Below are 23,560 nucleotides of genomic sequence, written 5' to 3'. Positions count from 1 at the left end.
CACACACCTCAGGATTGGAAGGCAGAGTTGGCGTCCTCCTTTATAATGAGTGCCTCTTACCAATCTACAGTCTTTTGGCCTCTTACAAAAATGAAAAGAAGAAATAAAATAATCCTGCTTCTTTGAAGCTCATGACCTTGAGGTATACTATCTTCTCACTGTTTGCGTTGCAGTGACTTCCCAGCCTCTCGTGCACTTGTGACTATGGCACCTGGCTCCTCGTCTTCTTCCTTTAAGCACCTCCTGTAATCCGATTGATTTCATCCAGGTGCACAGCCCAGCCCACAGCCTGGATTCCCAGTTCTCCAAAAGCATTCTCCTCCACCCAGCTTGAGCTAACTTCTCTCCTAGGAATAGCCTCTACCTTGACATCACCCCAAACTGTATCAACTCTAAAATCACATGATCAGACATCCCACTCTTTAATCACAGTCTCTTATTCTCGTAGGTTTATTGCTCATTGCATTGCTTCTTAATCCTACCTCATTGAACCTCTAAGCCGTTAACTAGTTCCTTTATTTCTAACCATCAGCTTTCTCCTTCTTTATTTCCATTTTATTCTGTTGCCTAACGTATCTTGTTCTGTAACCGGACTTAAAATTTTTGCCATCTGAGACAGCTCATTCCATTTGTGAAAAGCTGCTCTGCTCCCGAGGATGAGCGCAAATCTGCATTCATCCATCCACTTATTTATTTGTTCATTCAATAAATATTTTTGAGCATCTATTATGTGTCTGGAATATGCCAGGTTCTAGGAATACAGCAAGAAACAAGGTACTTTAGAATTGAGTGAGGAAGACAGATCTTAAACAGGTACACAAATGATTATTTAATAACAATTACAGGAAGGAAGGAAAATGTGAGCTGTAAGAGCATTAAAGAGGTGATTTGGTCTCAGGAGTCAGTTGTGGTGAGGGGAAATTTAAGCAGAGAACCTGAAAGATGATTTGAAGTCAAGCAGGCAAAGAATGGGGGGTTGCTAGATAGGAAGGGCGGGTAACTGCAGGCAAAAGAAAGTGTGTTCAAAGGCACCGAAATGGGCAGAAACAGCTCTCCGATGTGGCTGGAGTGCAATGCCTGCAGGGGCATGGTGTGAAATGAGGTTGGGAGACGAGCAAGGACAAGTTTTTTATAGCTTCTGGGCTGTGTAAATGATTTGGAACCACAGGACATCTCAACAGCCAACTGAGGGCCTGGAGATGAGTGAGTTTGTGGAGGTTTATCATGCAGTGCAGGGTTGATGATAAGGACCCGTTCTGAGAGCTATCAGTGGGAACGGAACACAGCTGATAAGAGTTATTAAGAGAACTGTTGATAGGATTTGGTACCTTTGGGAGATCAAGGAGAAGAAAAAAATCTTTGGCCAAAACTAGTTGATTGATTGATTGGTTGTCAAAGACAGGAGGCCTGTCTTACTGCTACATGCTCCTTTGTAGCCAAATGATTTTATAAACCAGCAGCATGGCTGTACAGAGGCAAATGAGAGAAATATTTTAATTTCTCTTGGCTTAGAACCTTTTGGGAGAGGGAAGCTAAAATTTTGAGGTAAAATCTGTACTTATTATTTCTGACTGAAAGAGGCCCAGAGGCTCTTGCTGGTTACATAGATTTTTATTTTCTTTCATTAAGAAGCTCTCTTTTAATCTTCTAATCTGCTGACACCAAGTTCCACTTCTGACTTCTGTGCTACACTTGCCCATGTCCATTTGACTTGGGCACCTGTTTTCCTTCTGAATACGTATGATTTGTTCAGTTTATTCTCTTTTTTTTTAGACCCAGGAAAGCTAACATTCCTACTTTCTCTATATTTCAAGCTGATGTCTCAACTGTGTGCTCATTTCAGTCCTATATAAAAACAGCCCTAATTAGCAGGGGATATCCTTGTTTTTCATGTTTTCTTTAATTTTCCTTTAAATAATACTTAAAGACTAATTATAAAATCAAAGTGAAACCAACTTTAGCCTATGTCAGTGGTATTGCCACAACTTTTTCAGTCTGGATAACCAAGCCAAATATTAATGTTTTCTTAGGAATTTCAGATATTCTGATTCTTTGATAACAGATCCTTGAGGTGGCTTTTTAGCTTGGTACACAAGCTTGTGTGTTGACACTCTTCTAGAGAGGAGAAGACGTATTTTGGAGGGGAGAACTACTCTGGCTCTCGTCCTGGAGAATAACTGAGTCTAGAGAGTAAATCAAGGTGAATGAGTTGACTTGAGCAGAGCCTCAAACTAAGATGGCATGATACAAAGGCTCCAGGGTGGGTTCTTTGCTCCACTGACCTTACCAATTTTTTAGATTATTAATATTTTTTAGACAACTGTACAGTATTGATGCAAGAACCTACATCTATACCTCCTCATACCCCCTGGGATGGTGATAGTCAAAAAGAAAGACAGTAACAAGTACTGGACAGAACATGGAGAAATCAGAGCCTTCATACATTGCTGGTGGGATGGTAAAATGGTACCACCCTTTTGGAAAACAGTCTGGCAGTTCCTCAAAAAATGAAAGATGGAGTTACCATATGGCCCAACAATTCCAACTCTAAGTGTAATGCCCAAGAGAACTGAAAGCATATGTCTACTCGAAAACTTGTGCATCAGTGTTCATGGCAGCATTATTCACAATAGATAAAAAGTCGAAACAATCCAGATGTCCATCAGTGGATGAATAGAAAATGTGGCATATCCATACCATAGAGTATTATCCCACCATTAAAAGGATGAAGTGCTAGTACATGCTACAGAGGAGATGAGCCTTGAAAACAGAATGCCAAGTGAAAGAAGCCAGACACGAAAGACCACAAGTTGCATGAGTCTATTTATGTGAAATGTCCAGAACAGGTAGATTTATAGAGGAAAAAGTGGGTTAGTAGTTACCAGGGGCTGGGGAAGATGGAGAGTGACTACTAATGGGTTCTGGGTTTCTTTCAGGGGGTGACAGAAATGTTCTAAAGTTAGATAGTTAGATGGTCACACAGTCTTGTGACTATACCAAAAACTGTTGGATTGTCCGCTTAAAGATCGTGAATTTTGTGATATGTGGGTTTTATCTAAGTAAAGTAGAATTCTTAAGAAAGAGCCTGCACACAGAGCTAAATAGAAGCACGTTTATTATCAACCTTTATAGCGCCATGTCAAATACAAGAGGTATGACATAAGCTTAAATAAATAATAAAACACCGTAAAGTATTTTAAATCATAATCTTAAATACCTTTATAAAACCCTAACACAGACTGTATTTGCAGTTCACACAGCTATTTCCAGTGCTGTGCATGCAGATATTTACAACTTTTGAACAATTTCAGAGAAGAGGATCACTCATTCCATCTGCAGGCCTTTTGGGTCTAGCTTCTTTCACTGAGTATTATGTTTACTTTTGTTTTTGCCTTTGCCAGTCTGCAGCCAACACTACCCTGAAACTCTGCTTTTTTTTTTTTTTTTAACACATCCTACGTTAATGAAAGGGTGGAGGAGTTTGGACTCCCATATCATCCTTCAAGTTTGGAGCAGTTCTGGCAATCTCCTTGCTAGTGATCAACTGGAGATTCCTTAGGAATTTTAAACTCCCAAATAAATAAATATAGATACTTGCTCATACAGGCTTGGCTCTCTTTAAGAACACCCTAACAAGCAGAATAAGACAATTAGGGAATCATTATTAGACATCTTCACTTTTAAAAAATCCCCTGGACAGATCCTTTATACGGCAAGTTCATATCACAGGTTCAAAATCATATGTAATATACAAGAATTATATGTTGACACATGACATCTGACAAACATCTTTGTAGGAATGCCAAGAACATTTACATTCTATGAGTGTTTTTCCAAAAAAAGACACTCACAAAACTGTACCTTCATTTGTTTGCATTTATGCTTTTATCAAATCAGAACATACGGCCTCATGGAAGTTTCTTGTCATGGAAACCACATCACTCTGAAAAAATACCTGACAGTGTACAAATGAGTGCCATTAGGGCTTGGCTCTCCTAATACTACTCACTTTAAAAAAAAAAAAAGGAATTGCAGTCAAACATTCAGCACTTTATACTAGTTAACATCACACATGGCTGGGGGAAATGTATTTGTCTTTTTGAAATAAATTTTACTCTAGGCATCACATTAAAATGTGTTAATACACAAAGGTCTAGGCTAAGTAGCTTTTGCCCCACCGTAATCCTAGCATTTATACATTTTTAAGTCCCTACAACACTTGTACTGAGTTAAGACTTACTGAATTTATACATTATTCAATACAAGTAAAAAGAGCACAACCTCTGAGAACAATTTAAAGTCACCGAATCCCATGGGGATGAAAGTGACTAAGACTGTACTTGCTAATCCTCACATAGAGGACTCAGTAGAATTTCCACCATTAACATCCTTCCCATGCACTCACCCTGTGGCATTTAAAATCCGTCCCTTTTCCCCCCAAGACAGTTAATAGAATGTATTTAGCCATGTGTCTCCTCTAAACTCTTGACAATTCGTAACTCATACCATGGCAGCAGCTACATATTCAGCAACTGAAGCACCATGAGGGACAAAAGAAACAGTGCCACAAAATATTGTATTTCACCACCGAGATTTCACAGTGAGCAAAGGGATAGTTAGAAAAGGAATTCTGAGATTCCAGAGCCTTAGTCTCTCCGCTTTTGCGTGGGAAAGAATATTCCTTCCTTCCAGTAGCCAGCACTGGAAAAGGGAACACTGAGTCTTTTTGGTGGCAGGCTGGCCTTGCCCACTGGATTTGGGTCCATTGAAGTCCTCGTGGGTCCACGGTCCCAGCCGTAGAGGCAGCCAGCAGGTGCAGGAGGTGAGAAGGGCCAGAGATCCAAGGAGAGCTCTCTGTGTCTACTATCTTCAAGGTGTCACTCTAGATCCCTAATTTTCCTGTGTTCCTGCAATTATAAGAGTGCATGCCGTCAGGACATTTAACATTTTGCATGCTAACAGCAACAACAGAATTCACCTTCTAGCACTGACAACTGTGTACACTCTCACAAGGCTAGTCCATACATGAATACCAAAATCCTACCTAGGACAGTAAAACTATTCCATATGATACTATAATGGTGGGTACATGTCAGATACATTTGTCAAAACCCATTCAATATACAAAACCAAGAGTGAACTCTAATATAAACCGTGGACTTTAGTTAATAATAATGTATCAATATTGGTCCATCAACTGTAACAAAATCCCACACTAATGGAAGGTGTTAATAATTGAGGAAATTGGAGGATGGGGTTAAGGGGCTGTGTTGGAACTCTCTACTTTCTGCTGAATTTTTCTGTAAACTTAAAATTAAACACACAAAAAGTCTATTAACTTAAAAAAAAATCGATTCAGATGGGATCTGACTGTTCCAAATTCTCACAAAGACAAGCCAAGTGGTTAAGAATACGGATTCTAGAACCAGACTGCCTGGCTGTGAATCCCGGCTATACCATTTACTAGTTTTGAGATTTCAGGCAAGTTACTCAACTTTTCTGTGCCTCATTTTCTTCATCTGTATAATAATAAATATAATAGCCCCTGTCTCATAGAATCCTATCTTAGAACAGTTCCTAGAACATAGTAAGTTCCATGCAAGGGTTAGTGGTCACCGTTATTATTAACTTTCATAAACGAAATGGCCCAGTAAAGGCCAGATCCTGGTTTCTTTCCTCTCCTTCTACAGAGAAATGGAACAGCTTTCCATAAAATACCATGAAGGTAGTGATTTCTCCCCCTAGAATCTGACAGATTTGGAAGATTCGAGGAACGACAGAACATGTACCTTCTTTCAAAACTGTATATGACCTTCAAGTCTTACCTGATTCCTTTGGACTTAAATTAACTCAGAAGGCATTTGGTAGGATCCTTCTGATTGAAGGCTGTGACTGCTGCTGTGGAATACATAAAAACATGAAATAAATCACTGTTGCCAAACATGAAAAGAGACAAATGTGCAGAACGTGCAGTGGCATGCTATATACAAAAATGCAACTTACCTGGAAGGGACAAATTTTTTTGCTGCAAGAAAAGGAAAACCATTAATATGGACTAAATGACTTTTAAGGACATATTACAGCTAGAAAGCAACATGACTCTATTCAGCAGGGGTTGTAAACTCAGTGCCTTCAGGGCCCCCATAATAATCAGAACACAAACACAACTTGGTGGCAACTGAGCAGGGGAAGCAAACTGCACCGTCATCCAAAGGGCCCAGCAGCTTCCTCATGCAAGCAGGGAGCAGATAGCTATACTTTCAGCTTGCCAGGCTCGTCTTCCAATGTGTCTTGAGAAGCCCCAAATCTAGATACAATGTAAAATTTCCCACTTTGTAAACGTCAGAACTTAATTCAAAAAATTTTGAAGATACTCTAGGCCAAACCAACCAGGAGTGTAGCTAGATGTGTTTGCATGTTCCCCATGAGATACTCCCAAATTTAAGCCTCTATACCAAATAAAATTTTTGGAAACATTTATTCATTTTTCCTGGAAATACTCATTATGGCAGCCTCATGGGACAACTCTGAGGGGCACCATAGAATTCAATGTGCATAGCACCCCCTAGAGGTGGCCAACGTTAGCACAACTAACATGCCTATTCCTAAAACTCTTCCCACTTTGAGTTGTATTATAAACGCTTTCCGTAAGACTTCTGCTTAATTATACTGCAGTTTATTAGCGTTTATCTAGTGACTAGATTCTAATTACTCATTAAATCTTCAAGAGACAATGTAACTCATCGATGAGAAAAAAATTTTTTTTTCCAAAACCTTCTTAGAGTACATTCATAAATGCCCTCACCTTTCTTCCGAAGGCGTTTCAGAAGCCAGAGGAGAAAGGATGCTGATGTCATGAGGGAGATTCCAGCAGCAGAAAGTCCAGCTGCCAAGGGAACTTTGGATTCAGCAGGGGCTAAGAAAACAGAACGGGGGAGAACTGTCATGGAAAGGAATTAAATTTTAAGTCTTCCTGTTCTGTCCCTTTGCCCTTTTCTTTGTGCATTTATTACAATGTACAAAGCAGAAGAGCCATCTAGTTCAATATGTGAGGAAGAGAGATGGTACTAAGGCCTTTGAGATCTGCCCCAAAACACCTTTGCGTGTTTATCTTCCAACACTGCCAGGCAGAACTCTAATGTGCCATCTTTCACAACACACCTTGGTTAATCAATCAAACAATCAATCAGTCTCTCTTTCCTCTCTCTCTCATTTTCCTTTTCAACCTACTTTTCCCTCTAGCTCTCCTTTTCCTGATGAACAGAATTCTGTTGGCATGTTACTTGTTTTCTCTCTATCCCCGTAAAATTAAATGTCCATCCATTCAGTGTTAACCTGAGCAACCTTCCTGACCTTTCTGGTTTGGACATAATGGATACTTCATTATTGTAGCCGGATAGCTTCCTTTCTTAGCTCCCTTTCTTCTCTCTGGCCCCCCAGACAACCACCATCAGTCAATGCTTCACCTTCACAGGTAGGCAGCATCCCAGACCAGTGTCCTGTGGCATCACATGTCAGAGCTGCAGAGCCATTCAGCGTCCATCCTTCAGGACATGCAAACGTACACATGGTGCCAAACACAGGCTCCCCACTGCAGCTCCTGTTGATCTTTCCGGGAACATCCAAACTTGAACACTGTACCGCTGCAAATGATAGGATATGGGTAGAGGTTAAGAAAAATCTATTGGAAAACTTCTAAAACTGTCAGAAAAGTCATCAATAAATGTAACTGATAAGCACTGCTTTGCTTTCAGCATGTAGGAAATTAGGATCAAGTCCCTTGGGGCAATCCTGGGTCAGAAACATTTGAGATATTTGACCCATCCTCCTTAAAGTCTGAATTCAGCCCTACCTTGGCAGGAGGGGACCTCCTGTGTCCATTGTCCCTGAGATGTGCACTCAAGCTGAGCTGATCCACGTAATGCAAAGCCTTCCTCACAGCTGAAGGCACAGGAGGACTTGTAGGTGAACTCGCCAGTGGGGGAATGGGTACACGTCACCGAGCCATTCCTGGGCTGGGGGACAGCATCGCATTTCATGGCTGGAAGACATGAGTGTGTTCATTAGAACTTGGTGTCAGGCAGCAACAGATTTCCTAAGGTAAGCAAGTCCCTAGCTCTTCGATAGTGCTCACCGGAGAACTTGCAGCTGGATTTGCTTTGGAAACTTCCAGAAGCCCTAGGAAAACAACTCATGGAGCCTCTCTCTCTGGGCTGGGCAAGGCTTTGCACTGGAAAGCTGAGATACTAAAATGATGGTTGGGAAATAATGTAACGGAATTAGAGAGTACTTGGCATCTGTTGTGCGAGCCCAGTTCACTTTGGACAAAGCTACTCTCAGAGAATTCAAGACTCTTCATTAGCCCCAGGACAGGTGGGAGGATGGCTGTGTTTTCTCTGAATTCCAATCCCTTCATTGACAATGGTGCTAATTAGAGGACAGCCTTTTACAGGACCAGTGGTTCCTGAGCTCAGTTGTGACATGTGAAATAAGTTAGGGTCAAGAGGAAGATTTTTCTATAGCCAAGGAGCAACTTATTGCTCCTGGATGCCTACAGATGAGGCCAAAAAGACAGGAAGACATGAAGACAGCCACATAAAATTTGTCTGCTTTGCTGTTTGGTTTTGGTCTTGTGGCTTTTTGCCACTGGAAATCATTCTGTGCTGTATTTGGCTACAAAAATGCCAGTGCCTGATAGTGAAACCTGCTTGTTTTCAGTATCCTTGCTCTTGATTTATTAAGTTAAATTAAATTAAATTTAAGAGCTTATGTAAGTATTAAGGGTGTCTCTACAGCTGACACCACACCTGAAACATTTTCATCACTGCTAGTTATAAGCAATTTCAGAAGAAAGGGTATATATAACAAGAGTTTTAGAATCAAGTCATGGTCTCATAATCCTACTTTTTAAATTTTCTAATCTGATTTCTAATCTTTAGATGAAGATTTCTGCCTCTTCCAGGCCGATGTCTGTAAAGTTCTATTAGCACAGTACAGTTAAGAAACCAGCAAAGCATCCACTCTTCTTACATACAATCTTTTCCCTGGATAAGCATTGGTTCTTTTATATGCATCTCAAAAATATAAGATGCTTGTTGTCCATCACCTCAGATCACTCTAGTTAAAGGAGGCGTCTGGTATCATTTTAAGTGCCCAAACTTGAAGACTGCTGCTCTTTGAGAAAGGAAGAGGGTAAAGGAGACTGTCAGGCTCACCTTCACACACTGGAACTTGCTGTGTCCATTGCCCCTGAGCAGTGCATTCAACCTGGGCTGGTCCCTGCAACATGAAGCCTTCCGCGCAGGTGAAGTGGCAGGATGACTTGAAGGCGAATTCTCCAGCAGACGTGTGGCTACAGCTCACGGAGCCGTTCTGAGGATCGTCCAGGGCATCACAGGTCACAGCTGTAACACATGTGCCACTTTATGTTAGCGACTCTGGCTTGCCCATTTTGAGTACAGGCTGAGAGAGAGAACGTTTACGGCAAATCTTGATGTGGAACGACTCTACCTTTACACGTTGGCTGCTTGTTGTCCCAGTCCCCAGATGAGGTGCACTGCAGAGTCTGGGGTCCAGCTAGTTCAAACCCCTCCTTACACTCAAATGCACAGGTGGTGTTCCAGCGGAGGCTTTCGTGGCTCTGGGGACATTTCACGACTCCATTGACAGGGTTTGTCAAAGCATCACACTCAACCACTGGGAATTCAAAAGAACACCGTGAATTTTACAGAAGAATGATGTATTCACTTCCTATCGAACTGGAGTTTATAACAATAAGGAAACCGCCTTCAGAGGGCAGATCCCGATGTCCTATGTTAATTCTTGGGGACATGCCCACTCACAATAAAGTTTTTATGCTTTTTTCTTGATATTTTCATCTTCTCTGACTGATTTTTATTTTGACTCTGCTAAGTAGTCTCTGGTGTATTTTATTAGATATTTCATCAGGTCTCTGATCTATTTTAAATAAGGCAAAAACAAAGAAAAATAACAGATTCTAGGTCAGAATTTATGACTAGTTGTGATTAAAAAAAAAAAACTATCCTGACATACACAGAATACTCATCTATTTTAGCCCAGCACGACCTAGAGGAAAGAATTTGTTTTTTGTCTTTGACCTAGAAAGATACGACTGAGAGAGAAAAAACGACATATTGAGGCTGCTTATCATGATCTTAAGTTAATCCAATTGCATGGGCAAAGTTAAACAGAGAAAAAGAGAAATTCATTAAGCTTTTGAGGGTGTGGTTCCACTGTCTTATGAGTTTCCTTACAAATTACCAGAGCCTCAGAAACACTCACACCAATACAGGATAAAAACGTCTCTCAAACCAAGCTGGTGCCATATTGGCCATATATGTTGGCCAAGAGAACAAGTTTAATTACAGACAACAACAAACAAGAACTTTCCCTGAACTGCTGAAAATGTTCTAAGTTGGGTAAAACACTAAGGCACAGAAGGATGAATTGGAGAACGTTCTATGCATTCAGAGAGAGATTTACCATTGCAGGCTGGAAGAGGAGCGCTCCACTCTCCAGAGGAAGTGCACTGCGAGGTCTCCGTGCTGCCTGGGACGTAGCCCTCTTGACAGCTCACAGAGCAGGAAGAATTGTAGCTGAAGCTCCCCAAGGGGTGGTTGCAAACCAGGCTGCCGTGTTCAGGGGCTTTCTGTGCCTGACAGGTCACAACTGTAAAGGGAAACCAAATCAGTTCTGCTCCTCTCCCACCTGGTATATCAGGTGGGACGAACACTGGAAACCCTAACTATTGTTCATTGACCGCCAGGCGCTTTGAAAATGTTGTGTCTGCATTTGTTCACATCATCCCAACCGTGAGCCTATGAAGTTGGTACTGTTACTGTCCTCATTTTACAGTGAGAAAGCTGGGACCCAGAGAGTTTAACTGCATTGTCAGTGCGCCATAACTGATAAGTGATGAATCTGGGATTCAAACCCAGGAGGGTCTGACTTCATTGCCTCAGCTCTCAACCGTCATCTGACACCGTATGCCCAAAGGAAGGGAAGACACGCAGACCTGACTCCAAAGCCAGCCAAGACTTGAAATAGGGCTGCCGTCTCTAGTTGAGAAAGTGAGACAAAGACTTACCCTCCTCACACTTGAGTCCCCTGAAGCCAGGGTAGCACTGGCAAGTGTAGCTGTTGACGGTCTCTATACATTCACCGTGGCCACTGCAGGATGAGTGGGTACAGGCGGCTGTAGAAAAGACAGTCCATGATGATGATTGTTATTATACTTACAATGAGTTCCTTTGAAATTAGGATCAACAGTGTGCAACAGACATGTCACCAGCGCTACAGAGTGCCAGAAATTTAACTGCAGTGCTTTACCAATGCCAAAGCTGAGTTTTAGGCTCAACCATTTTAAACCTGGATGTTCATTACAGATGTCAGGGGTCTGGCTGTAACTGGCACCAAAAATAGAAGATTCACTTTATCACAAACCCTAAAGGGAGTTCCCCTACTGCAAATAGACAAGTGACTCAAAAGTGTATTATATGTGTGTATACACACAGTGTGTAAGTATAGACCTATATATATATATGCATATATGAATACAAAAATACATACATTCTTGCTTAACATTCACACAAAGAAGCAAAAAGGGATACTTTATCAAACAGACTGTTTTAAAACCAGATCTTTTAGAACAGAAGATGGCCACAGTAGGGACCAGTTTCTGCATTCTGGCCACAATTTGTCAGGACGCTCACGGGCTGAATCTGCCTCCCTTGGCTGCCTCACCTCCCACCTCCCTCCCTACCTGTGTAGCACAAGGCGAGCTTCTTTTTGCTGCATCTCTCATCATTCCACTTGCCCGTGTCTTTGTCTCTCTTGATGTAGATCTCCACACAGTCCTCGTCGCTTTGCTTGTTGTTTGGTTCACCTGGAGCCCAGTTCTCAGCCTCTTCGGTCAGAGGTTTCTGGGTCCCAATCCAGGTCCACGTATTGTTGATCTTTCTGATTCCAATCCAATAGTAATTTGGTGAATACCTGAACATGGCATTCAGGTATTTGATCTCTTCCTGGTTTTGAATTGCGACCAGATGTGTGAACCTTTGCTGGCAATAAGCACTGGCCTCATCAAAAGTCATGTATTCCGTGGAAGCGTTGTAAGACCAGGCTTCACTCTCTTTAAATGGGAGAAGCACTAATGGGGGAAACACATGAAAGGAATGGGGAAGTTTAGTCCTGGACTTTCTATTATCTTATTTTTGGCCTTGGGGATAACTCAGACTTTTTGTTTACCTTTTCCAAAGCAGGAAGGAGTCTGGATGGAGAAACTACCACTTACTCTGTATCTTTTTTGTGACTGACCCTCCATTTGGTGCTTTACCAGCACTCACCCGCCGTAACCTAACAGGATAGCCACTTAACAGTAGAATACTAATCAGAATGACCAAGCTTCATTAAGCATTTAATATGCACCACCAAGCACTGCCTGAGGCAAAGACTTCACATGAACCATGAGACTGAATCCTGATAATGCCTCTGGGAAACAGGTTATTTACGATCAAAACTCTCTACAGAAGGAAGCTGAGACACAAGGAGGTAAATTACCCTTAGCCCAGGGCCTGACACATTGTGAAGCAAGGCCGAGAGTGATGCTAAACCACCTAGGGTGCACAGGGAGTCCCGCCTAAGGAAGGCTTATGTCCGTAGGGCGGAGGATAAGGAACCCTGGTCTGATGAATGACATTCACTTACCGAACATGAGAGCAGGGAGAAACTGTGAAGCAATCATGCCTTCAAGAGTTTTTTGGATCCAAAGATTAGACTTGAAATGCTTTTCTGGGGGGAGAAAGAACAAAATCAATTACAGAATGAGCTCCTTGGTAGTCACTTACATCATTCTATAATGAGGTGTAGAGTGGCATGATAAGACTCTTAGGCAAAGGATTGGAATCCTCTGCCACAATCTTTGTTCACGCCAAAGTTTACCAAATGAGTAAGTTAAAAAGTTAAGATTTTTATCATTTAAGTCAAAAAGAAAAGCCAGGTTTTATCTAGTCTGAATACAGTAAGAGCTTGCACAGACCTTTTATCAGGTTTTTTGCCTATCAGTTCACGGTGATAGTCTCCGTTTCACACCCAAGGCTGCTCTTGTAAAGACTTCTCGGCACTTACTGTTTTGTGAAGCTGTCGTTTCAGTGTCAGATTCCTCCCGTCTTGTGGCTGCTTCAGTCTTGTGCCGCTGTTGCAGTTCTGATGAGGAGTCAGCCAAGAACCGTGGCACACTGCTCCCGCCAGGACTCCTTTATAGGAAGGCTGCTTCCTGTGAGTAATCAGAGGATATGCCCAAATGCAATAATAGGAATTCCCCATCAGCGTCCAGGAATATCCATAACGCCAAAAATGACAATGATGTGAGAAATCCTACCCCTCGAAACAAATTCTTCTTTTTTTGTGTGCCTTTTTATTTAATGTGAATTCTGTTACTATGACACAAATGCATGGTTTTTAATTCAAATAATATAAAATCTATGTCTTTTAAAAGTGTTAGAACTGGGCCTGTTAGCAGTCCCTCTCCTGAAACTGGGGTAGTAATCAGAACTTCGTCAACCTAAGCAAACTAAGAACAGTTTTGTCATCTCTGGACTACTGCCCTCAATTTTCTCATCCCATACCAGTCAATGATGGACCATTCCTCATTTTTCCTCTTTCTCACCTACCAACCAACTCAGCCCATTTTAAGGTACGCTGTCTCGCAGAGGAGTGAACCATGAGGTGAATGTTAATCCTCAGATTCTGCACATAGTTATGGCTAAATTACTAGAAATAACATCTCCCACTTAAACATTTGAAATAATGCCTTGTTTCTTTTTTTTAATTGAATTATAGTCAGTTACAATGTGTCAATTTCTGGTATATGGCACAATGGTCTAGTCATGCATATACATACATATATTTGTTTTCATATTCTTTTTCATTAAAGGTTATTACAAGATATTAAATATAGTTCCCTGTGCTGTACAGGAGAAATTTGGGTTTTTAAATCTGTTTTTTTAATATAGTGACTAAATATAAGAAAAGTCAGAAACAGACTTCGATATTCCTGTCTGGAAAATATTTATGATTTTTTCAGTGAGAAAATAAAGATGAAAACTATATATTCTCCCATTTAATTGACCCAAAGTTTGTTCAGAACTTTTAAAATATAAATGTGCAAAAATTTTTTAAGTCAAAATGTTAACAGTGGATCTCTGGACAGCAGGAGTTAGGGGTTAATTTTATAATCTTCATGATTATTTTCAGCATCTTCCAGTTTTTGCAAGGGCCCTCTGTTGCTTTTATAGTAAAAAGAACACAGTTTAAAGAATTCTGTATCCAAATGCAACTGAAGGGGATATATATATGGTGTATGTATATGTGTAATTGATTCCTACTCTTTATATTGTCATTTCTTTTGGGGGATTATATTCAGTCACCATTCTCCAGCTCTGTATTTTGTCTAATTCAAATAATAGGGACAGTAAATGGAATTTTTAAATTTCCATATTCTGTAGAGATCAAGTGAAGCTAATATTCCAAAACTACAGCTTTTTTGAAATACAACCTCTAATGATATTCTGTCAGCAGACATGAAGCAGTAGAGGCAGGGGTGGGGGTAATAGGTTTATTTTTCTTATTTGTTAGCCCTGGCTCTTTCTATGTTACCCAGAAATCGTCAAGACCTAAGCCAATCAGGAAAAGAGAAGAAAAAATTCCAATGAATGCAACTGATTCTTTTTTAGAATAAGTAAATAACCCAATTAGCTAGTTTAATTTAACTCCTATCAAAATGCCCAACTTTTAACAGAGAATTTATACCATCCACCTTCCCATTCTCTTGTATTGTCTAGATACTGACATCATTTCAATTTTTTTATCCAGCTTTACCTGTGTAAGTGTGGTTGTTGCCACTCAATAAATGTAGAAGAGTAATCAGTCACAAGTGTTTGTTAGATTTTAGAGGAGGATGTGAAGCTGGGTTAATACATAATCTGTATACATTTTGTTTTTTAGTAAGTTGTGAACACACTATTTGCCATTTTAAAAAAAAAGTGTACTGCAGGCAAATCTTAAAATCTGTCTGACACAATAATAAAGTACTTAATAATTATTTTGAAAATGGAAACTAGTCATAAATAGTCCTAGATAACTATGTTCATTATTATAATTTTTCATAACAAAACTAAGTTTGTAGGTTGTCTCTTTCCCTTCTTATTAGTTTACAGATATCTAAAAATAGCCCCAATGGTGGTATAGTCCCTATGTCATTTACAGATACACAGCCTGGACCCCCCCCCAGTTATAACCTCTACCATTATAGTGAGCATTCACTATCTGCCCCACCCTGTTCTAAGTTTTTGCATATTCATCTATATGATTATTTAATTCTTACAACAGCCTATGAAATAGGTACTCTTATTACTCCTGTTATACAGATGAGGAAATTGAGGAACCAAGGATTTTATACCTGTCTCATCCAAAAACACAAAGCTAAGGAGTTGAAACCAAGGTAGTCAGTCTCCAATTTCCTTAACTGCTCTCCCAACTCGTGGTCTCTCTTGTGCCCCGAGACGAGCCTCCCTGTTCTTCCCTGAGTCTCCAATCCTCCCCTTGCCCTCTTTGTCCCGAGAGCAATGTGATCATCCCAGCTCTCCACCGAGAAGGCTGTGTTCTGGATTCTGAGACATGAAGGCAGGAAGGGAACAGGGGGGCAGCAAGCAGCTGACAGAGGATGCCGTGAAAATGGACCATGGGTTCTCAGCAGATGGGGGAAAAGTGGACAAAGAAGCAAGGCAGGCTGAGCCACACCTAGGAAAAATTTTAAATCTCTATGTCACACTTCCCAGAGATCCTGATTCAAAAGCAAATTCTCCCTACGGCTAACGGGCAAAATGACTATTTTTAAATTTACACAGAGAGAACTTCAGGGACAAACCCAATACCAGAAAAGAGTAGAAGAGATTTGTGAGTAAAGGGAATGTATTATTAATATTATTACTGCTGTTATTATTGTTGTTGTTACTACTAGAGGTATGATATTCCAAACCCACTCAGCCTGATAGTTATCTGCATTCTCCCAGAATATTTTCCACATCCCTGCCCCCTGAGATTGGGACCGCAGTCAGGTACCTAGGAGCTGAGGGGCTTCCTTCAGGCTCCAGGGTTGCTGAAGGGCCACAGACAGACCCACTTCGCCTCTCATAGAGACACCTCAGCGCTGTGAGGGGCAGGAGTGGGCTGACGGCTGGACTTAAGGTTCTCCAGCTGCTCTTTCTTGTCAGGATCTGGTGAGGCGCATTCACTCGTTGGGGATGGAATAATGAGTTGGAAAGGAAATTGGGTGAAAGTTGAATAGCTGGGGGTTGAATGTTATCTCCCTTTCCCCAGATAAGCCTAACTTCCCGAAGTAGCAGGCTGATGAGAGATGACTCAAGGCCCTGTGGAATCTCCCAAGTTTTGAAGATGTAGCCGGCTGTCCCTGGACTGTTCCGTGATCAACCCTGGTCTCACAGGGACTCCCTTTACAATCCCCATCTTGGGGGAGGCAGAGAGAAAAGAAAAGATGATGGAAAGACAGGCACACCCTGGACTCCACCAACAGGGCTGTTTCGTCTCTGAGGCACCACCTTTGCCTGCTTCATCCTTCCTTTTCCTGGAAGTGCCCTGGCCTCCCCTCCACATCCTGTAGTGGGGCACCAAGGACTTTAATTTTGCACTTCTGTGCCCAGGCTAACTCATGCTCACCTACAGGGGGAAGGGACATCCCTGAGGGAGGGAGGGAGGACCAGAGAGAAGATGTTACAGTTTTACTCACTGCCATCCTGTTCATCTTCACTAGCTAGGGACAAATAGAAGCTGTGGGCAGGAGATAATTGGGTTTCATGGAAGGTAGCACTGGCCATAACCACGTGTGGCAAGACTATCTGTCAAGGTGTGAATTTGGCTTTGGTTCCTCACTGCTAAAGGGAGCTGTGAAGTCTGCGCAGTAGTCTTCCTGAGGCTTTTGGTTCCCAGGTATAAAATCCTTGGTTCCTCAATTTCCTCATCTGTATAACAGACAGTATTACCGGGTGCTTTTTTTTTTTCAATTGAAGTATTGTCAGTTTACAATGTTGTGTCAATTTCTGGTGTCCAGCATAATGTTTCAGTCATACATATACTACATATATTCATATTCATATTCTTTTTCATTTTAGGTTACTACAAGATATTGAATATGGTTCCCTGTGCTATACAGTAGAAACTTATTTATGTATCTTATGTGCAGCAGTTAGGATCTGCAAATGTCTGGTAATCTCCCCCCAAATTTGACTCTGCTAACATCTAAAGTACTTCCATAGAGTCCAAGGTAGGGGAAGGAAATCCCAATAAAGAGTCAATCCTATTTGCAGAATATAAATATGATATTTCTTGCACATCCAAAATTATAGAATAAAATTAATAATGGCATACCAGTATGGTATAGGATGGCATTTCTTGCTTGACAGAAACATAAGCACATTTGATAGAACATTAGTCTGGTTGCCTCTAAATTCCCTCCCCAGGAAGGCGTGTTCACTCATTTGGGATTTGTAGCCATCTCAGAATACCTGGGTCAGGTTGGCACCCTGGGCTCGCTCTGGTCGGCGCCCCCAACACCCAGGGAGAAGAGGGGCAGGAATTGTTCTCAGTCTTCTGTCATATGAAGAAGACTCACTTGAACAGCTCATTTAAATTGTGTATCTTCGGGTCCAACACTCAGAGACTCTGACTCAGTAGGTCTGGGGTTGAGACCAGGAATCTACTTTAAATGAATATCTCAGGTGATTTTGATAAAAATGCCAAAATCCTAGCATGCTTTGAGATATGGTCCAGGGCCACTTAATTTGGGGAAGAATATTAAGAAAATTCCCATGGCTGGTGCTCAGCTATCAGTAGAATTTTGACCAAAATGCCACTGCCATTAATCCTGACACCCTCTCTACTGGAAGATCAGAGGCCTGGTTTGTATCAGTGCGGGGCAGATACAAAAAAATATTTAGGATGAGTTAGTGTTTTGAATTCTCATACATAGCAAGTGAATAATTTTTAACCAAAGAATAACTCTGAAGAAGTAACATAAGTATGTATATATTGTAACTCTCTTTTCTCCTCTGATCCAAGAGGATTCTTCAATTTCACTAATTTCCCTTTTTTAACTTCCTCCATGTCTCTGAGACAGCCATCCTGTGTTTCCTGGCTCCCTGACTGGCAGCGCCTTATCTGAAAACTTCCATTTTCTGTTTTGGTATCTAAGAACTAACTAGTGGGAATATTGTCAAAATGGGCCAACTCCTGAATTCCCAAAGCGGAAGAAGTAAATATAAGCAGACTGGTCGACTGACAGGGCCCTTCCTGCATGTAGCCAGACAGTTTGCCGACGGTTGTTCACCGGGTGGGTGGGGGGCAGAGTGGGGAATACCCCTGGGTTTTAGAAAGAGTGTCTTTGCTTGTTTTCCTTGGCCTCTGTGCTGCCTGTTTTTAAAGTCAGAGGTCTCCTAAAGGACTATTATTAGCTTTGTTCTCAGTGCTTTACATTGAGAAAAAAATCTGGCCTCTGCTGTTTCTCCTGTATATAGTTTGAATTTTTGAACATGTGAATGTACTATCAAAAAAACCCAAAAAGATCTACTGTTTTACACTAATCAATTCTACACTAAAAGCAAGCTTCCTTGACTTCTTAAGACTCCGATTTCCCATCTAAGAACTAAACGGTGCTTGACTACTCACCCTGCCAGCTGTAACATATTATGACATAGTGTGCAAATATAGGAAGAACCTAAGTTAAATCCAAGTGTTCGTTATTTTTCCTTGCTGTGATGTTTTTGGCTAATTTAATAGTGATTTTTAGCTATTTAATAGTGATACCACACATAAAGTGCCTACTGTGCGCCAAGCACTTTACATACAGGATTTCATACACGTTTCACAAAATGAAAAGCAGATCTTATGAATTCCATTTTACAGGGGTGAGACACCTTTAGCATTTCCCTGCCAAAATAGGAGCTTAGTCCCAGAGATGCAAGCCAGCAGCTAGGTGAATCGCTAGCCCACGTTAGCGCTGGTGCGCTAAGGCCAGTTCTGTGGTGATGGGCTTTCTGACTGGGCGCTTATTATATTTCCTCTATTAGAAGTCAGATTAATTCCCTGAATCCAGGGATGTTCCAGACTTTTAAATGTACAGAGGATATTTAAATATACAAAGTATAGCACACACTGTATACATTGTCCCATCCATATCCCCTTGCACTCATCTTTCCTGAATAACCCAGCTCTATTAGTTTTTGTATCACACTTGCTCCTTCACTCTGTGAATTGATACTCCACACACACACACTTCATTTTGTCCATTCTACTACTTGGATACAAATTATGATTATTAATCTAGCGACTATCATTAATTGGCTACTTGACACAGGCAGCAATACTAAGAATTTAAAATATACTATGTCATTTGATCATTATAACATCATAGAAATTATCTCCATTTTCCCATTTATCCCATTATCGCCTATCTCCACCTTGTAGATGAGGACACTGAGGCTTAGAGAGTTTAAATAACTTGCCTAAGATCTCATTTCCTGTAAGGGGTAGAACTAGAACTCAAATTCAGGCCTGCCTGACTTCAAAGTCTATGTTCTTGGCTACCACACTGCCTCTGCTATAACTAACTGTATGATCGAACAATCACTTCCATTTCAATCCACTGCGTGGAATCACCAGCATGCCCCACCCTGTCGGACACAGCCCTAGACACCAGCTCCAAGATCACCACCCAGGACTGGAAGAAGAAGAAAGTTGCGGAGGAGGCAGAGAATGAAGGAGCACACTTGCTGGTGGGAATGCTGATTAGAAAAATGGGGGCTTGGATGTAGATGAGGAAAAGGAAGAGGAAGAAGGTGATGAGGAAGAGGAGGAGGATGAAAGTGATGGTGAGGAAGAGGCTGAGGCAGCTACAGGCAAACAGGCAGTTGATGATGAGGATGATCATGATGACACCATGAACAGAAGATGGATGAGGAAGACTAGACAGCAGAAAAGAAAAAAATTAAACTAAAGCTAGAAGAAATAAAAGGAAATGAATAAAATAAAAGTCACGATGACCTATTCGCCGTTCACTTCCGGTGTCGGAGTCTAAATGTGGTCATCTTTGAGCAGAGAGTCCTGCAGGCCAGGCCACCTTGTCAGCACTGCCCACTGATAATATTTGCTGTCCACCCCCAACCAAGATAGCAACATGAATTTGAAACAGGGGAGGGAAAAAGAACCAAAATTTCTTATTTCCCACTTTTCTTCTTCTTCTCCTCCTTCTCCTTTTTCTTCTTTTTTGAATTGAAGTGTAATTGGCCGCCCAAGATTATGTTCATTTCATGTGTACAGCATAATGATCCAACAATCAAATATGTTATGAAATGATCACAAGTCCAGTAGCTATGTGTCACATACAAGACTATTACAGTATTATTGACCATATTCATTGTATTGTATATTACATCCTTGTGACTTATTCATTTTATAACTGGAACTTCATATCTCTTAATCCTCTTCACCTATTTCACCCAACCCACTACCTCTCTTTCCTCTGGCAACTACCAGTTTGCTCTCAATATCTATCTGTAAGTCTGTTTCTTAAGTTTTGTTTTGTTTGTTCATTTGTTTTGATTTTTTTTGATTCCACATATAAGTGAAATCATACAGTGTTTGTCTTTCTCTGACTTGTTTCACTTAGCATAATACCCTCTAGGAACATCCATGTTGTCACAAATGGCAAAATTTCATTCTTTCTTACGGTTGAGTAATACTCCATTGTATATACAGTCATCTATTGATGGATATTTAGGTTGCTTCTGTGTCTTGGCTATTATAAATAATGCTGCAGTGAACATAGGGGTGCATATATATTTTTTGAATTATTGGTTTCTTTGGGTAACTACTCAGAAGTGAAATTGCTGGAACATATAGTAGTCCAATTTTTAGTTTTTTGAGGAACTTCTATACTGTTTTCTGTAGTAGCTGCATCAATTTATATTCCTACCAACAGTGCAGAAGCATTTCCTTTTTTCTGCTTCCTCACCAACATTTGCTATTTGTTATCGTTTTTGATGATAGCCATTATGACAGATGTGAGGTGATATTTCATTGTGGCTTTGATTTGCATGTCCCTGATGATTAGTGATGTTGAGCATTTTTCGTGTGTCTGTTGGCCATCTGTATGTCTTCTTTGGAAAAATATCTATCGGGTCGTCTGCCCATTTTTAATTGAATTTTTTAAATATTGAGTTGTATGATTTCTTTATATAATTTGGTTATTAACCCCCTAATATCATTTGCAAACATTTTCTTCTATTCAGTAGGTTGCCTTTTCATTTTGTTGATGGTTTCTTTCATTGTGCAAAAGCTTTAAAGTTTAGTTAGGTACCATTTGTTTATTTTCCTTTTGTTTCCCTTGCCTGAGACATAGCCAAAAAAAAAATACTGAGAAGACCAATATCAAAGAGCATACTGCCTATGTTTTTGTCTAGGAATCTTAAGGTTTTGGTCTTATAGTTAAGTGTTTTCCATTTTGAGTTTATTTTCGTATATGGGTTGGGGAAATGGCCTAGTTTGATTTTTTTGCAGATAGCTATTCAGTTTCCCCAAAATCATTTATTAAAGAGACTGTCTTTTCCCCATTGTATATCCTTGCCTCCTTTTGTTACAGATTAATTGACCATATGAGCATGGGTTTATTTCTGGATCTTCAATACTGTTCCATTGATCTATGTCTGTTTTTGTGCTTGTTTTTTTTTCCCTTGAAAGTGACTTAAAAATGATAATGTGTTTGTAAATTTGATTTACATTCTATATTTTTGTACATATTCTTAAGGATCAACCATCTCTAATGCTCTTAGATGACCAAACCAGCCTTCAGAGTGTCTTCTGCCCTACTTCTGACTTAACTTATGGTGTGACCACATTTGTTATAATTCTCAGAGCAGAAAAAAAAAAAACTTGTTTAAAAAAAATCAAAAACAACAATAAAAAATCATATGCTGAGTATTCTTGTAAATTTTAAAACCTTTAAGAGTATAAACTTTTGTGTTTATACTTAGCTGCATGATAAGTAGTTTATAGAAGATGATTAAAAAGGCCAAAAATAAAAGCTTTCTTTCTTCCCCCTAGGTTTGATTTATGAAGTGGCTATTTATTTCCCCTTTCTACATGTGATGTATGTGAGAAACAAGGTTATCCAACAAAAAATTAGAATTCTACTTTGCTGAGTTGTTCTTAAAAGAGAGAGAGAGAGAGAGAAAAGGAGATGGAAGGGCCAATTCACTGTATGAAGTTAATTTCCAGTACATGATGTTTGCTATAATCCAGTTTTACTTACTGTCCAGTTGCTAGTTTCCAAATTTTTACTGAAAAATGGGGGGTAATTTTAGAAATTATAGTGATGCCTTCTCATAGTGTATTTTATTGGTTGTTGCACCCCGGGGCCCCAACTCTGCCTGGCTTTTAGTTAAAAAAAAAATAAGATATTTGTTGGATGAATAAATGAATGAAGTCAGTTGAAACGTAAAACATTTGTTAATGTGTCCTAATCTTGGATTTCAGAAAGGTTGACGTCCTAGAAAGAAAGTGTGCACACTGTTCTTTCTACTTTAATTTTTCCCCATGTAAAGACAGAAAAGCAGCACATACTTCAGTGCTAGCACAAAAGTAGGAAACCAGTCTTTGACTACCCAGAAAGAAGAGTCCTGTTCTGGAACCCGCTCTGAGTCAGCCAGGCTGGCGGGGCCTCTGTGTGTCTTGTCTCCGGACAGCGGCCATCTCTGTGTGACACAGGAGCCAGGGAGATCAGCCGCATCTCCTTCATCGTGCTTGTCAGTGTTCAGATTGACAAGTTAATGTTTATGTGGGCAAAGTTATTTCACCCACAGCTATGAAATGATAAATCTGACAGTAAGAAGTTTACATGCCTTGTCCGGAAAAGCGAGTCGGGAGAAGATTTGGGGCTGGCTTCCGAAATGGAATTTCCTTGCTCTCTGGGTGTTGTCTTCCTTGGCCTTTGATGGTTAGAGGTTCCTTTTGTTGTTAACAATGTTGACTTTGGAGCAAAAACAGAGTTCAAAAAACCCAGGGGTCTTTCTCCAGGGAATGTTACAGGAATACAGAGGGCAGTTTCACAAAGCCAGCAAGGCCTCATCTCTGCTTCTAACAGGCAGGAAGAGAGGAAGACATGAACAATACATGTTAAAGAAGCTCTGCTTTATCTCATGAAAAGATGCCTCCAGTCAGTCTGGCTAAAGGTAATTGGCATGGGAGCGCCCTTATGATTCTCACAAGTGGAATGTTTACCTTAATTAAGACGGCCTTATCCGACTTGAGGGAAGTGAAACACTTTCTCAGATATGAATGGACCATAATCCCCAGTAATAAAACACAAATAAGACAATTGTCTAAAATGTCAGAAATGAGTCAGTTTCCCCCCTTGACATATACATTCTTTTGCATTTTCTTTGTCTAATAGATAATTTTTTTAAATATAATT

At 40.5% G+C, this 23,560-nt stretch overlaps 1 protein-coding gene across 1 annotated transcript; it reads right to left on the bottom strand.

The window, feature by feature from the left end:
- Positions 1-3,105: 3,105 nt before the first annotated feature.
- On the bottom strand, positions 3,106-13,243 carry SELE (selectin E). The gene is made up of 13 exons (XM_072946156.1): positions 13,147-13,243; positions 12,727-12,810; positions 11,783-12,169; positions 11,108-11,215; positions 10,504-10,689; positions 9,511-9,696; positions 9,216-9,404; positions 7,853-8,041; positions 7,467-7,643; positions 6,806-6,916; positions 6,004-6,025; positions 5,826-5,898; positions 3,106-4,907 (listed from the first exon to the last, which is right to left on the bottom strand). The coding sequence occupies exons 2-12, from the start codon at positions 12,761-12,763 to the stop codon at positions 5,841-5,843; spliced, it is 1,650 nt and encodes a 549-aa protein (XP_072802257.1). The 5' UTR covers positions 12,764-12,810; positions 13,147-13,243; the 3' UTR covers positions 3,106-4,907; positions 5,826-5,840.
- Between the last annotated feature and the right edge of the window lie 10,317 nt (positions 13,244-23,560).

This window comes from Vicugna pacos, chromosome 21 (assembly GCF_048564905.1).
Source record: "Vicugna pacos chromosome 21, VicPac4, whole genome shotgun sequence".
Lineage (NCBI taxonomy): Eukaryota > Metazoa > Chordata > Mammalia > Artiodactyla > Camelidae > Vicugna > Vicugna pacos.
This window is presented reverse-complemented; position numbering and strand designations above follow the sequence as displayed.